General features: G+C 43.8%; 3 protein-coding genes across 4 annotated transcripts in view; 2 read left to right on the plus strand and 1 right to left on the minus strand.

Moving 5' to 3' along the window:
• LOC143279652 (uncharacterized) overlaps positions 1 to 2,885 on the plus strand; it is a 49,499-nt gene extending 46,614 nt beyond the window's left edge. For both annotated transcript variants that reach the window (XM_076583683.1, XM_076583684.1), the window contains one exon: positions 1,720 to 2,885. In XM_076583683.1, coding sequence (XP_076439798.1) covers positions 1,720 to 1,970 — 251 coding nt within the window. In that variant the 3' untranslated portion in view covers positions 1,971 to 2,885. The remainder of the gene's footprint in view (positions 1 to 1,719) is intronic.
• Positions 2,388 to 3,605, minus strand: LOC143279653 (uncharacterized). The gene is made up of 2 exons (XM_076583686.1): positions 2,877 to 3,605; positions 2,388 to 2,834 (listed from the first exon to the last, which is right to left on the minus strand). Exon 2 carries the CDS (start codon positions 2,832 to 2,834, stop codon positions 2,388 to 2,390), a length of 447 nt encoding a protein of 148 aa, XP_076439801.1. The 5' UTR covers positions 2,877 to 3,605.
• A 976-nt stretch (positions 3,606 to 4,581) lies between these two features.
• Positions 4,582 to 6,575, plus strand: LOC143280225 (uncharacterized). Its single transcript, XM_076584858.1, has 4 exons — positions 4,582 to 4,977; positions 5,010 to 5,555; positions 6,092 to 6,133; positions 6,550 to 6,575. Exons 1-4 carry the CDS (start codon positions 4,791 to 4,793, stop codon positions 6,573 to 6,575), a joined length of 801 nt encoding a protein of 266 aa, XP_076440973.1. The 5' UTR covers positions 4,582 to 4,790.
• Positions 6,576 to 11,364: the final 4,789 nt, after the last annotated feature.

Consider the following 11,364-nt stretch of genomic DNA (forward strand, 5'->3'; position numbering starts at 1 on the left):
TATTCATGTACTCTTATTTTATGGTATTGTGTTCCTCTTTTTTGTCACAACAGATTTCTCTGTGTGAAATTTGGGCTTCTTTCCCCAGGGAGAGTGTGTCGCTATACTGAGAGCGCCACCCTTTTTTTTTTGTTTTTTACCTGCCTGCAGTTTGTTTGGATTTTTAAAAATTTGTTGATGGCTGCCGTCAAAAGAGGGCGATAACCAGCGGGACAAAGGGGAGGTTACCTACTTCCGGGAGGTTATCGGCCGTAGTTTCGTCTGCTCCGCATGGGCGGATAGTTTGCACAGGACAGGAATGTCAGACCCCTGCCGGAGTCTGCACTAGTTGGGTCACGGTAAGTATGTTATTTAAACGTAATTTTAGATAGAAAATTTCCTTTTTCCTAACGGAATGGATTTTTCTACAGAATTTTTCCAGGGACAACTCTTTTGTTGCTGTGGGTTCTTTTACCTGCGCTAAGTGCATGCTGCACACGGGACTTTGGTTTATCATCTTATCTGAATGACTAGCATCCAGACCACCACGCAAGGTCTAGTGGAGGGTGAGAAAATAATGGCGAATGTGCTGGGATTTGAACCAGTGCACTCAGATTCTCTCATTTCCTAGACGGACGTATTACTTCTAGGCCAACACTCAACACAGCAGTTGAGTGGTTAGTGCCTTGAACTTTCAGTCTGAGAGTCCCAGGTTCAAAGCCCCCAGTCACAGCACCTGACGGGTTAAGTTAGAGACTTTTTACTGATGTACCAGGTTCAAAGCCCCCAGTCACAGCACCTGATGGGTTAAGTTAGAGACTTTTTACTGATGTACCAGGTTCAAAGCCGCCAGTCACAGCATCTGATGGGTTAAGTTAGAGACTTTTTACTGATGTACCAGGTCAGCACCTGATGGGTTAAGTTAGAGACTTTTTACTGATGAACCAGGTCAGCAGATGTGCAGATCTGGTAAGTGCCTGAACCTCCTTCATGTGCAAATGCATGCAGTATGTCCATTATGCACATTAAAGATCTCATAATCCATGTCAGCTTTAAGCAGGGTATGGTAAGGAAAATATACCCAGCATGTGTACTCCTGAAAACAAGATTATGGCTGCCTACATAAGGGGGTTAAAACAGTCATGTAAGTGCACATTAGTGAACATGGCAGTTGCAGTTCATGAATATTCATTGATTTTCCATGTAAATATTGATTTGCAATTTACTTACATAATTACATAGCTTCATAGCCAGTAGTAGGCTGTTGGGGCGCCACTGATAACTTTGACGAGATCCCTCCATCTGGTTTGGTCTGAAGCTGTCCTCAGTCCTCCATCTGGTCTGGTCTGAAGCTGTCCTCAGTCCTCCATCTGGTCTGGTCTGAAGCTGTCCTCAGTCCTCCATCTGGTCTGGTCTGAAGCTGTCCTCAGTCCTCCATCTGGTCTGGTCTGAAGCTGTCCGCAGTGTGTTATTCATGGTCTGGTCTGAAGCTGTCCTCAGTCCTCCATCTGGTCTGGTCTGAAGCTGTCCTCAGTGTGTTATTCATTGGAGGCAGATTTATCCATCCATTCTTTGTCAATTTCTTGGTTACTTTACTATAATCTGTTTACTATAACTTTCCTGATATGGATATATATGTGTGTATATGTATGTATGAATGTACAAGTATATATATATATATATATAACATATATCCTTTTATTTTTTTAATTCGTTTTTTTGTTTGTTTTTTTTCCTCAGTGGGGTATGTGATCAGCACCACCCTGCACCCGAAGAGCAACACGTCCTACCCGCGGGAGACCCTGTGTCATCTGAATCTCCACGGTCAGCTGCTGTCCCTGCTGCCCTGTCTGGGGCCTGGCCCCCACTGCCTCCTCCCCGTCCTCCTCCCTCCCCCTCCCTCCAGCCGCACAGGAGAGGAGGAGGGGGGCCCTGCCTGGCATGTGTATCTGCGGGACGGTCATGAAGGCATCATCTGTGTGAAGCTGTGATAGTGGAGTGATGGCCTAGAGGTAACACATCCGCCAAGGGAGCGAGAGAATCTGAGCGCACTGGTTCAAACCCCATAGTCGCCAGTATTTTCTCCCCCTCCACTAGACTTTGAGTGGTGGTCTGGATGCTAGTCATTCGGATGAGACGACAAACCAAGGTTCCATGTGCAGTATGCACTGAGCGCATGTAAAATAACCCACGACAACAAAAGGGTTGTCCTTGGCAAAATTCTGTAGAAAATCCACTTCCATAGAAAACAAATAAAATTGCAGGCTGGAAAAAATACAAAAAAAGGGTGGCGCTCTCAGTGTAGTGATGTGTTCTCCCTGTGGAGAGCAGTCCAAATATCACACAGAGAAATCTGTTGTGACAATAATACAGTAATACAGTAATACAATGATTGGGGTATTGAATGGTCATGAAGGCATCATCTGTGTGAAGCTGTGATTGGGGTGATGGACTGTCATGGTCATCTGTGTGAAGCTGTGATTGGGGTGATGGACGGTCATGGTCATCATCTGTGTGAAGCTGTGATTGGGGTGATGGACAGTCATGGTCATCTGTGTGAAGCTGTGATTGGGGTGATGGACGGTCATGGTCATCTGTGTGAAGCTGTGATTGGGGTGATGGACGGTCATGGTCATCTGTGTGAAGCTGTGATTGGGGTGATGGACGGTCATGGTCATCATCTGTGTGAAGCTGTGATTGGGGTGATGGACGGTCATGGTCATCATCTGTGTGAAGCTGTGATTGGGGTGATGGACGGTCATGGTCATCTGTGTGAAGCTGTGATTGGGGTGATGGACGGTCATGGTCATCATCTGTGTGAAGCTGTGATTGGGGTGATGGACGGTCATGGTCATCTGTGTGAAGCTGTGATTGGGGTGATGGACGGTCATGGTCACGACGGCATTGTCTCTGTGATAGGGGTGGATTATTTACCTACTGGCTGGAAGACAAGACAAGACTGTCCAGCCTTCACCAATAATGGTAACGATAATAGATAATAGATAATAATTTATATGGCGCAAACTCACCATGTAATGGGCTCTAAGCGCCGTACATGAAACAACAAATATACATCAGTACATGATAACATACCTCTGCACATGAAAAAACAACACATATATGTGTATCTGTACACCAAGACAATACTGCCAATTGCAGATATGAACAGTCTAACACACACACACACACACACACACACACACACACACACACAACAAAAATACCCAACACATGCACACACACACGCTTAAGCCCACGAAAGCATCCACCCACTGCCACACACACACTACATGATGACTTCAGTACAGGGCAAAGTGGTGGGTAGGTGGAGAAAGACTGCAGACAATTAGCTATGCTTCATCACACCCAAAGGCCCTTTGGCCAGATGTCTTTGTAGATGTTTTGGGGACTCGAAGGAGCTTTTCAGCAGAAGACCTGAAAGGACTGGAAGGGGTGTAAGTATAAAGGACAGTAGATAACTAAGAGAGAGATCCTTCAAAGCGGTGATAAGCCAATATGGCAATTTTGTATTGAATTTTGTACTGGATGGGTAGTCAATGAAGTTGATGTATAAGAACAGGGGGGTAGGTTTGACATGGAGTTCAATGGTGGCCAAAAGCCCTGGAGGTCAAGGGGGGAGGGTTTGACATGGAGTTCAAGGGCCCTGGAGTTCAAGGGGGGAGGGTTTGACATGGAGTTCAATGGTGGCCAAAAGCCCTGGAGGTCAAGGGGGGTAGGTTTGACATGGAGTTCAATGGTGGCCAAAAGCCCTGGAGATCAAGGGGGGAGGGTTTGACATGGAGTTCAATGGTGGCCAAAAGCCCTGGAGATCAAGGGGGGTAGGTTTGACATGGAGTTCAATGGTGGCCAAAAGCCCTGGAGTTCAAGGGGGTAGGTTTGACATGGAGTTCAATGGTGGCCAAAAGCCCTGGAGTTCAAGGGGGGTAGGTTTGACATGGAGTTCAATGGTGGCCAAAAACCCTGGAGTTCAAGGGGTAGGTTTGACATGGAGTTCAATGGTGGCCAAAAGCCCTGGAGTTCAAGGGGGGTGAGTTTGACATGGAGTTCAATGGTGGCCAAAAGCCCTGGAGTTCAAGGGGGGAGGGTTTGACATGGAGTTCAATGGTGGCCAAAAGCCCTGGAGGTCAAGGGGGGTGAGTTTGACATGGAGTTCAATGGTGGCCAAAAGCCCTGGAGTTCAAGGGGGGTAGGTTTGACGTGGAGTTCAATGGTGGCCAAAAGCCCTGGAGTTCAAGGGGGGAGGGTTTGACATGGAGTTCAATGGTGGCCAAAAGCCCTGGAGGTCAAGGGGGGTGAGTTTGACATGGAGTTCAATGGTGGCCAAAAGCCCTGGAGTTCAAGGGGGGAGGGTTTGACGTGGAGTTCAATGGTGGCCAAAAGCCCTGGAGGTCAAGGGGGGAGGGTTTGACGTGGAGTTCAATGGTGGCCAAAAGCCCTGGAGGTCAAGGGGGGAGGGTTTGACGTGGAGTTCAATGGTGGCCAAAAGCCCTGGAGGTCAAGGGGGGAGGGTTTGACGTGGAGTTCAATGGTGGCCAAAAGCCCTGGAGTTCAAGGGGGGAGGGTTTGACGTGGAGTTCAATGGTGGACAAAAGCCCTGGAGGTCAAGGGGGGAGGGTTTGACGTGGAGTTCAATGGTGGCCAAAAGCCCTGGAGGTCAAGGGGGGTTGGTTTGACGTGGAGTTCAATGGTGGCCAAAAGCCCTGGAGGTCAAGGGGGGAGGGTTTGACGTGGAGTTCAATGGTGGCCAAAAGCCCTGGAGGTCAAGGGGGGTGGGTTTGACATGGAGTTCAATGGTGGCCAAAAGCCCTGGAGGTCAAGATGTTCAGGGCTTGGGTCTTGGCTCCCGAAGAAATCGTTTCAGTAAAACTGCCACCATCCTCACCTCACCTATGCCTGTTGTCCCACCTGGGACGCAGGCCACCAACAAGCACTGTCCAGCCATCCTGGCCCTGTACCAGCCACTCCAGCTGTCTCCAGGTGTGGCCTGTCCTCTTCATGTCTGTCCCCAGGTGTGGCCTGTCCTCTTCACAATGGTCTTCAGCTGTCCCCAGGTGTGGCCTGTCCTCTTCACAATGGTCTTCAGCTGTCCCCAGGTGTGGCCTGTCCTCTTCACAATGGTCTCCAGGTGTCCCCAGGTGTGGCCTGTCCTCTTCACAATGGTCTTCAGCTGTTCCCAGGTGTGTCCTGTCTTCTTCACAATGGTCTTCAGCTGTCCCCAGGTGTGTCCTGTCTTCTTCACAATGGTCTCCAGGTGTCCCCAGGTGTGGCCTGTCCTCTTCACAATGGTCTCCAGCTGTTCCCAGGTGTGGCCTGTCCTCTTCACAATGGTCTCCAGCTGTTCCCAGGTGTGGCCTGTCCTCTTCACAATGGTCTTCAGCTGTTCCCAGGTGTGGCCTGTCCTCTTCACAATGGTCTCCAGCTGTTCCCAGGTGTGGCCTGTCCTCTTCACAATGGTCTCCAGCTGTTCCCAGGTGTGGCCTGTCCTCTTCACAATGGTCTCCAGCTGTTCCCAGGTGTGGCCTGTCCTCTTCACAATGGTCTTCAGCTGTCCCCAGGTGTGTCCTGTCCTCTTCACAATGGTCTCCAGCTGTTCCCAGGTGTGGCCTGTCCTCTTCACAATGGTCTTCAGCTGTTCCCAGGTGTGGCCTGTCCTCTTCACAATGGTCTTCAGCTGTCTCCAGGTGTGTCCTGTCCTCTTCACAATGGTCTTCAGGTGTCCCCAGGTGTGGCCTGTCCTCTTCACAATGGTCTTCAGCTGTCCCCAGGTGTGGCCTGTCCTCTTCACAATGGTCTTCAGCTGTCCCCAGGTGTGGCCTGTCCTCTTCATGTCTGTCTCCAGGTGTGGCCTGTCCTCTTCACAATGGTCTCCAGCTGTCCCCAGGTGTGGCCTGTCCTCTTCACAATGGTCTCCAGCTGTCCCCAGGTGTGGCCTGTCCTCTTCACAATGGTCTCCAGCTGTCCCCAGGTGTGGCCTGTCCTCTTCACAATGGTCTTCAGCTGTCCCCAGGTGTGGCCTGTCCTCTTCACAATGGTCTTCAGCTGTTCCCAGGTGTGGCCTGTCCTCTTCACAATGGTCTTCAGCTGTCCCCAGGTGTGGCCTGTCCTCTTCACAGTGGTCTCCAGCTGTTCCCAGGTGTGGCCTGTCCTCTTCACAATGGTCTCCAGCTGTTCCCAGGTGTGGCCTGTCCTCTTCACAATGGTCTTCAGCTGTTCCCAGGTGTGGCCTGTCCTCTTCACAATGGTCTTCAGCTGTCCCCAGGTGTGGCCTGTCCTCTTCACAATGGTCTCCAGCTGTCCCCAGGTGTGGCCTGTCCTCTTCACAATGGTCTCCAGCTGTCCCCAGGTGTGGCCTGTCCTCTTCACAATGGTCTTCAGCTGTCCCCAGGTGTGGCCTGTCCTCTTCACAATGGTCTTCAGCTGTTCCCAGGTGTGGCCTGTCCTCTTCACAATGGTCTTCAGGTGTCCCCAGGTGTGGCCTGTCCTCTTCATGTCTGCCTCCAGTCACTGCGCCATATATTTCTTGGAGGCCCTTTTCCTTTTCTCTTGCAGGTTCCAGGCGAAGGCTTGCCGTGTAGTGCTGGATGCAGGATAGCAAAGCGTGTGGCTTGCCGTGTAGTGCTGGATGCAGGATAGCAAAGCGTGTGGCTTGCCGTGTAGTGCTGGATGCAGGATAGCGAAGTGAGTGGCTGATCCATCTCAGCATCTTTGGAGAATCTCTTCTGTTGATGTAACCACCTGCTTACAAACACAAAATCCTACATTTCTGGTTTTGTGAAGTTCAGCAGGTACCATTATGAACAATGAAGACTGTGCCTGTTGTTTGTCTTCTTTTTACACCATGTGAAATACTCTGGAGTTGTGATACCCTGAGAGTTGTGAAATATTCTGAGAGTTGTGAAATGTTCTGTGAGATGTGAAATGTTCTGTGAGATGTGAAATATTCTGTGAGATGTGAATGAGATGTGAAATGTTCTGTGAGTTGTGAAATATTCTGTGAGATGTGAAATGTTCTGTGAGGTGTAATGTTCTGTGAGTTGTGAAATATTCTGTGAGATGTGAAATGTTCTGTGAGGTGTAATGTTCTGTGAGATGTGAAATATTCTGTGAGATGTGAAATGTTCTGTGAGGTGTAATGTTCTGTGAGATGTGAAATATTCTGTGAGGTGTAATGTTCTGAGAGATGTGAAATATTCTGTGAGGTGTAATGTTCTGAGAGATGTGAAATGTTCTGTGAGATGTGAAATATTCTGTGAGGTGTGAAATGTTCTGAGAGATGTGAAATGTTCTGAGAGATGTGAAATGTTCTGTGAGATGTGAAATATTCTGTGAGGTGTGAAATGTTCTGAGAGATGTGAAATGTTCTGAGAGATGTGAAATGTTCTGAGAGATGTGAAATGTTCTGTGAGATGTGAAATGTTCTGTGAGGTGTAATGTTCTGTGAGATGTGAAATATTCTGTGAGATGTGAAATGTTCTGTGAGGTGTAATGTTCTGAGAGATGTGAAATGTTCTGTGAGATGTGAAATATTCTGTGAGGTGTAATGTTCTGAGAGATGTGAAATGTTCTGTGAGATGTGAAATGTTCTGTGAGGTGTGAAATATTCTGTGAGGTGTAATGTTCTGAGAGATGTGAAATGTTCTGTGAGATGTGAAATATTCTGTGAGGTGTGAAATGTTCTGTGAGGTGTGAAATGTTCTGTGAGATGTGAAATGTTCTGTGAGATGTGAAATGTTAATGTTCTGTGAGGTGTAATGTTCTGAGAGATGTGAAATGTTAATGTTCTGTGAGATGTGAAATGTTATGTGAAATGTTCTGTGAGATGTGAAATGTTCTGTGAGGTGTAATGTTCTGTGAGATGTGTAATGTTCTGTGAGATGTGAAATGTTATGTGAAATGTTCTGTGAGATGTGAAATGTTCTGTGAGATGTGTAATGTTCTGTGAGGTGAAATGTTCTGTGAGATATGAAATGTTCTGTGAGATGTGAAATGTTCTGTGAGATGTGAAATGTTCTGTGAGATGTGAAATGTTCTGTGAGGTGTAATGTTCTGAGAGATGTGAAATGTTCTGTGAGATGTGAAATATTCTGTGAGGTGTAATGTTCTGAGAGATGTGAAATGTTCTGTGAGATGTGAAATGTTCTGTGAGGTGTGAAATATTCTGTGAGGTGTAATGTTCTGAGAGATGTGAAATGTTCTGTGAGATGTGAAATATTCTGTGAGGTGTAATGTTCTGAGAGATGTGAAATGTTCTGTGAGGTGTGAAATGTTCTGTGAGGTGTGAAATGTTCTGAGAGATGTGAAATGTTCTGTGAGATGTGAAATGTTAATGTTCTGTGAGATGTGAAATGTTATGTGAAATGTTCTGTGAGATGTGAAATGTTCTGTGAGGTGTAATGTTCTGTGAGATGTGTAATGTTCTGTGAGATGTGAAATGTTATGTGAAATGTTTTGTGAGATGTGAAATGTTCTGTGAGATGTGAAATGTTCTGAGAGATGTGAAATGTTCTGTGAGATGTGAAATGTTCTGTGAGATGTGAAATGTTCTGTGAGGTGTAATGTTCTGAGAGATGTGAAATGTTCTGAGAGTTGTGAAATATTCTGTGAGATGTGAAATATTCTGTGAGATGTGAAATGTTCTGTGAGATGTGAAATATTCTGTGAGATGTGAAATGTTCTGTGAGATGTGAAATGTTCTGAGAGTTGTGAAATGTTCTGTGAGATGTGAAATGTTCTGTGAGATGTGAAATGTTCTGTGAGATGTGAAATGTTCTGTGAGTTGTGAAATGTTCTGTGAGATGCGAAATGTTCTGTGAGTTGTGAAATATTCTGTGAGATGTGAAATACTCTTGTATGTTGGTCTTTCCATTCTTATTTGTTCATTTTTGTTTTGCTGTTCTTTTCCTTTTGATCTGCAAATGAAATATTCAGATCAGGTTTTTTTTGTCACCCAACAGACAGCCTGTTTTCAATATTTTTTGGAAAACTGTCAGTGACTGGAAATAATTTCCATCATGATCAGTGTACTGTGATATTGTTGGGCTGGAAGCACTGTTGTTTTTCACACAATGCAAGATTTCATGAAACTGGATACAAATCATTGACATTGTGAAAATGATGAATTTATGTTGTAGATGGGAAATTAATGTTACCATCATTGCAATTTAATGTATTTGATTCAAAGTCAGTATGATTGTCATTGCAATTTAATGTATTTGGCTCAAAGACATTATCATTATCACTGTGATTAAATGATATTGAATCAATTTTGTTATCAATATCACTGTGATTAAGTGTTTTTGGCTTAGATTAGAATCATCATGAATAATATTGAATGAAATTTGTTATCAATTTCACTGTGATTAAGTTTTATTGGCTTAGATTAGAATCATCATAAATAATATTGAATCAAATTTGTTATCAATATCACTGTGATTAAGTGTTATTGGCTTAGATTAGAATCATCATTTTTACTGTGATGGAATGCTATTCCTATTGGCTCAGTCATAATCATCATTTTATAGAATGTTATTGGCTCAGTCATAATCATCATTTTTACTGTGATGGAATGCTATTGGCTCAGTCATAATCATCATTGTTATAGAATGTTATTGGCTCAGTCATAATCATCATTTTATAGAATGTTATTGGCTCAGTCATAATCATCATTGTTATAGAATGTTATTGGTGCAAAGTCATCATTATCACTTTGATTAAATGGTATTGGCTTAGTCATTATCATTATCACTGATTATTATTGACTCAAAGCCAATATCATTATCAGTGTGATCGAATGTTATCAGCTCAAATTCATTATCATTATCACTGTGATGAAATTTTATGGGCTTGAAATCATTATCATTATCACTGATGGAATGGTATTGGCTCAGGGCATTATTATCACTGATTTGACATTACTGGCTCAATCATTAATGTTATCACAGCCATGTGATGTTGTTGGCTCAAAGTCAGTATTTTCATTTCTGTGATTTAATTCAGGGTTGGTGACAGAAGAAAGTGTATGTTGCTGCAATTTGTATTTTATGTTATGAACAGTAAAAGCAAGGTAACTGTAATGAACGTTTTTTTATTGGAAGGAGATAAATGTTGTGATCAGTCCGTTGGGCCTCAAGTATTATTGGTTCAAAATCGGTGTTGTGATCAGTATGGTTAACCCATGCTGGGCCTCAAGTATTATTGGTTCAGAATCGGTGTTGTGATCAGTATGGTTAACCCACGCTGGGCCTCACTCATCTAACGGTTTCTGAGTACACTGATAAATTTGGGTTAAAAAAAAACCCAAGGAAGCTTGGTACTGAAACTGCTATATTCTTTTACTGCGGGGGGCAACATTTGGCTCCATCTGTGGTGCACAATCAATCTGTTGGATTTTGTTTTTTTAATGGTTTTGTTTTTATAAAGTGTGATAATCTTACTGAAATCATAAACTAAATCTAATTGTTTTTGCTTTGTATTTATTCTATTCACTTGCCAGGTATTTTCAGTTTCATGCACAATACTTTTTGTTTGTTTTTCAAAAGAAAAGGGTCAATTTGAACAATTTCTACTATCGTCCTGTACAAATCTTACTTGTTTTTATCCATGTGATTTAAAAAAAATTTTAAAAATATGAGTCATCATCACACATGCAGTATACTTTTTCTATGTTTTTTCCCCCTTGGTTTCGTTTGGAATGTTTACTTTTTTGTATCCAAGTGATTCTAAAAAATAATTATGGAGTCAGCATCACACATGTAGTATACGTTTTTTTCTGTTTTTATTTCCCCCATGGTTTGGAACTTTTACTTCTTTTTATCCAAGTGGTTTTAAAAAATGATTATGAGTCAGCATCACACATGTAGTATACTTTTTTTTCTATGTTTCTTTTTTTGTTGTTGTTTCTTTTCTTGGTTTGGCTTGCTTATGTTTATAGGTTGCATCCGTTTTTATGAATTCTGTCCAACTTTAATATTTGTCTGTCCTTTGTATCAAGTCTCCATCACCTTCCCCTTTCTCCCCTTCACCCCTCCCCAACCTCCCTCCCATCTCTCCCCACTGGCCTTGTTTTGCTGATCAGATCGTAAAGATTCAAACAGAATTGTCAGACTAATGGGATGAAACTCATTATCTGTGCGACATTTTGTTTGTTTGTTGCCGTGTACTGATACAATCTAAAATTGTATTTCATTAGAATGTTATACCTTTGTTGTTGTTTTTTTTGTAGCAATATTTGTCGAGCTGAGTTCAAGCATGAGAACACTGGATTCAAATCTAACTTTTTTTTTTTTTTAAAAGAGTTGTGTGCCTTTGTCTTATTCTTATTAGGTAAAAAGAGTTGTGTGCCTTTGTCTTATTCTTATTAGGTAA

The sequence above is a fragment of the Babylonia areolata genome, chromosome 3, assembly GCF_041734735.1.
Source record: "Babylonia areolata isolate BAREFJ2019XMU chromosome 3, ASM4173473v1, whole genome shotgun sequence".
NCBI classification, from domain to species: Eukaryota; Metazoa; Mollusca; class Gastropoda; order Neogastropoda; family Buccinidae; genus Babylonia; species Babylonia areolata.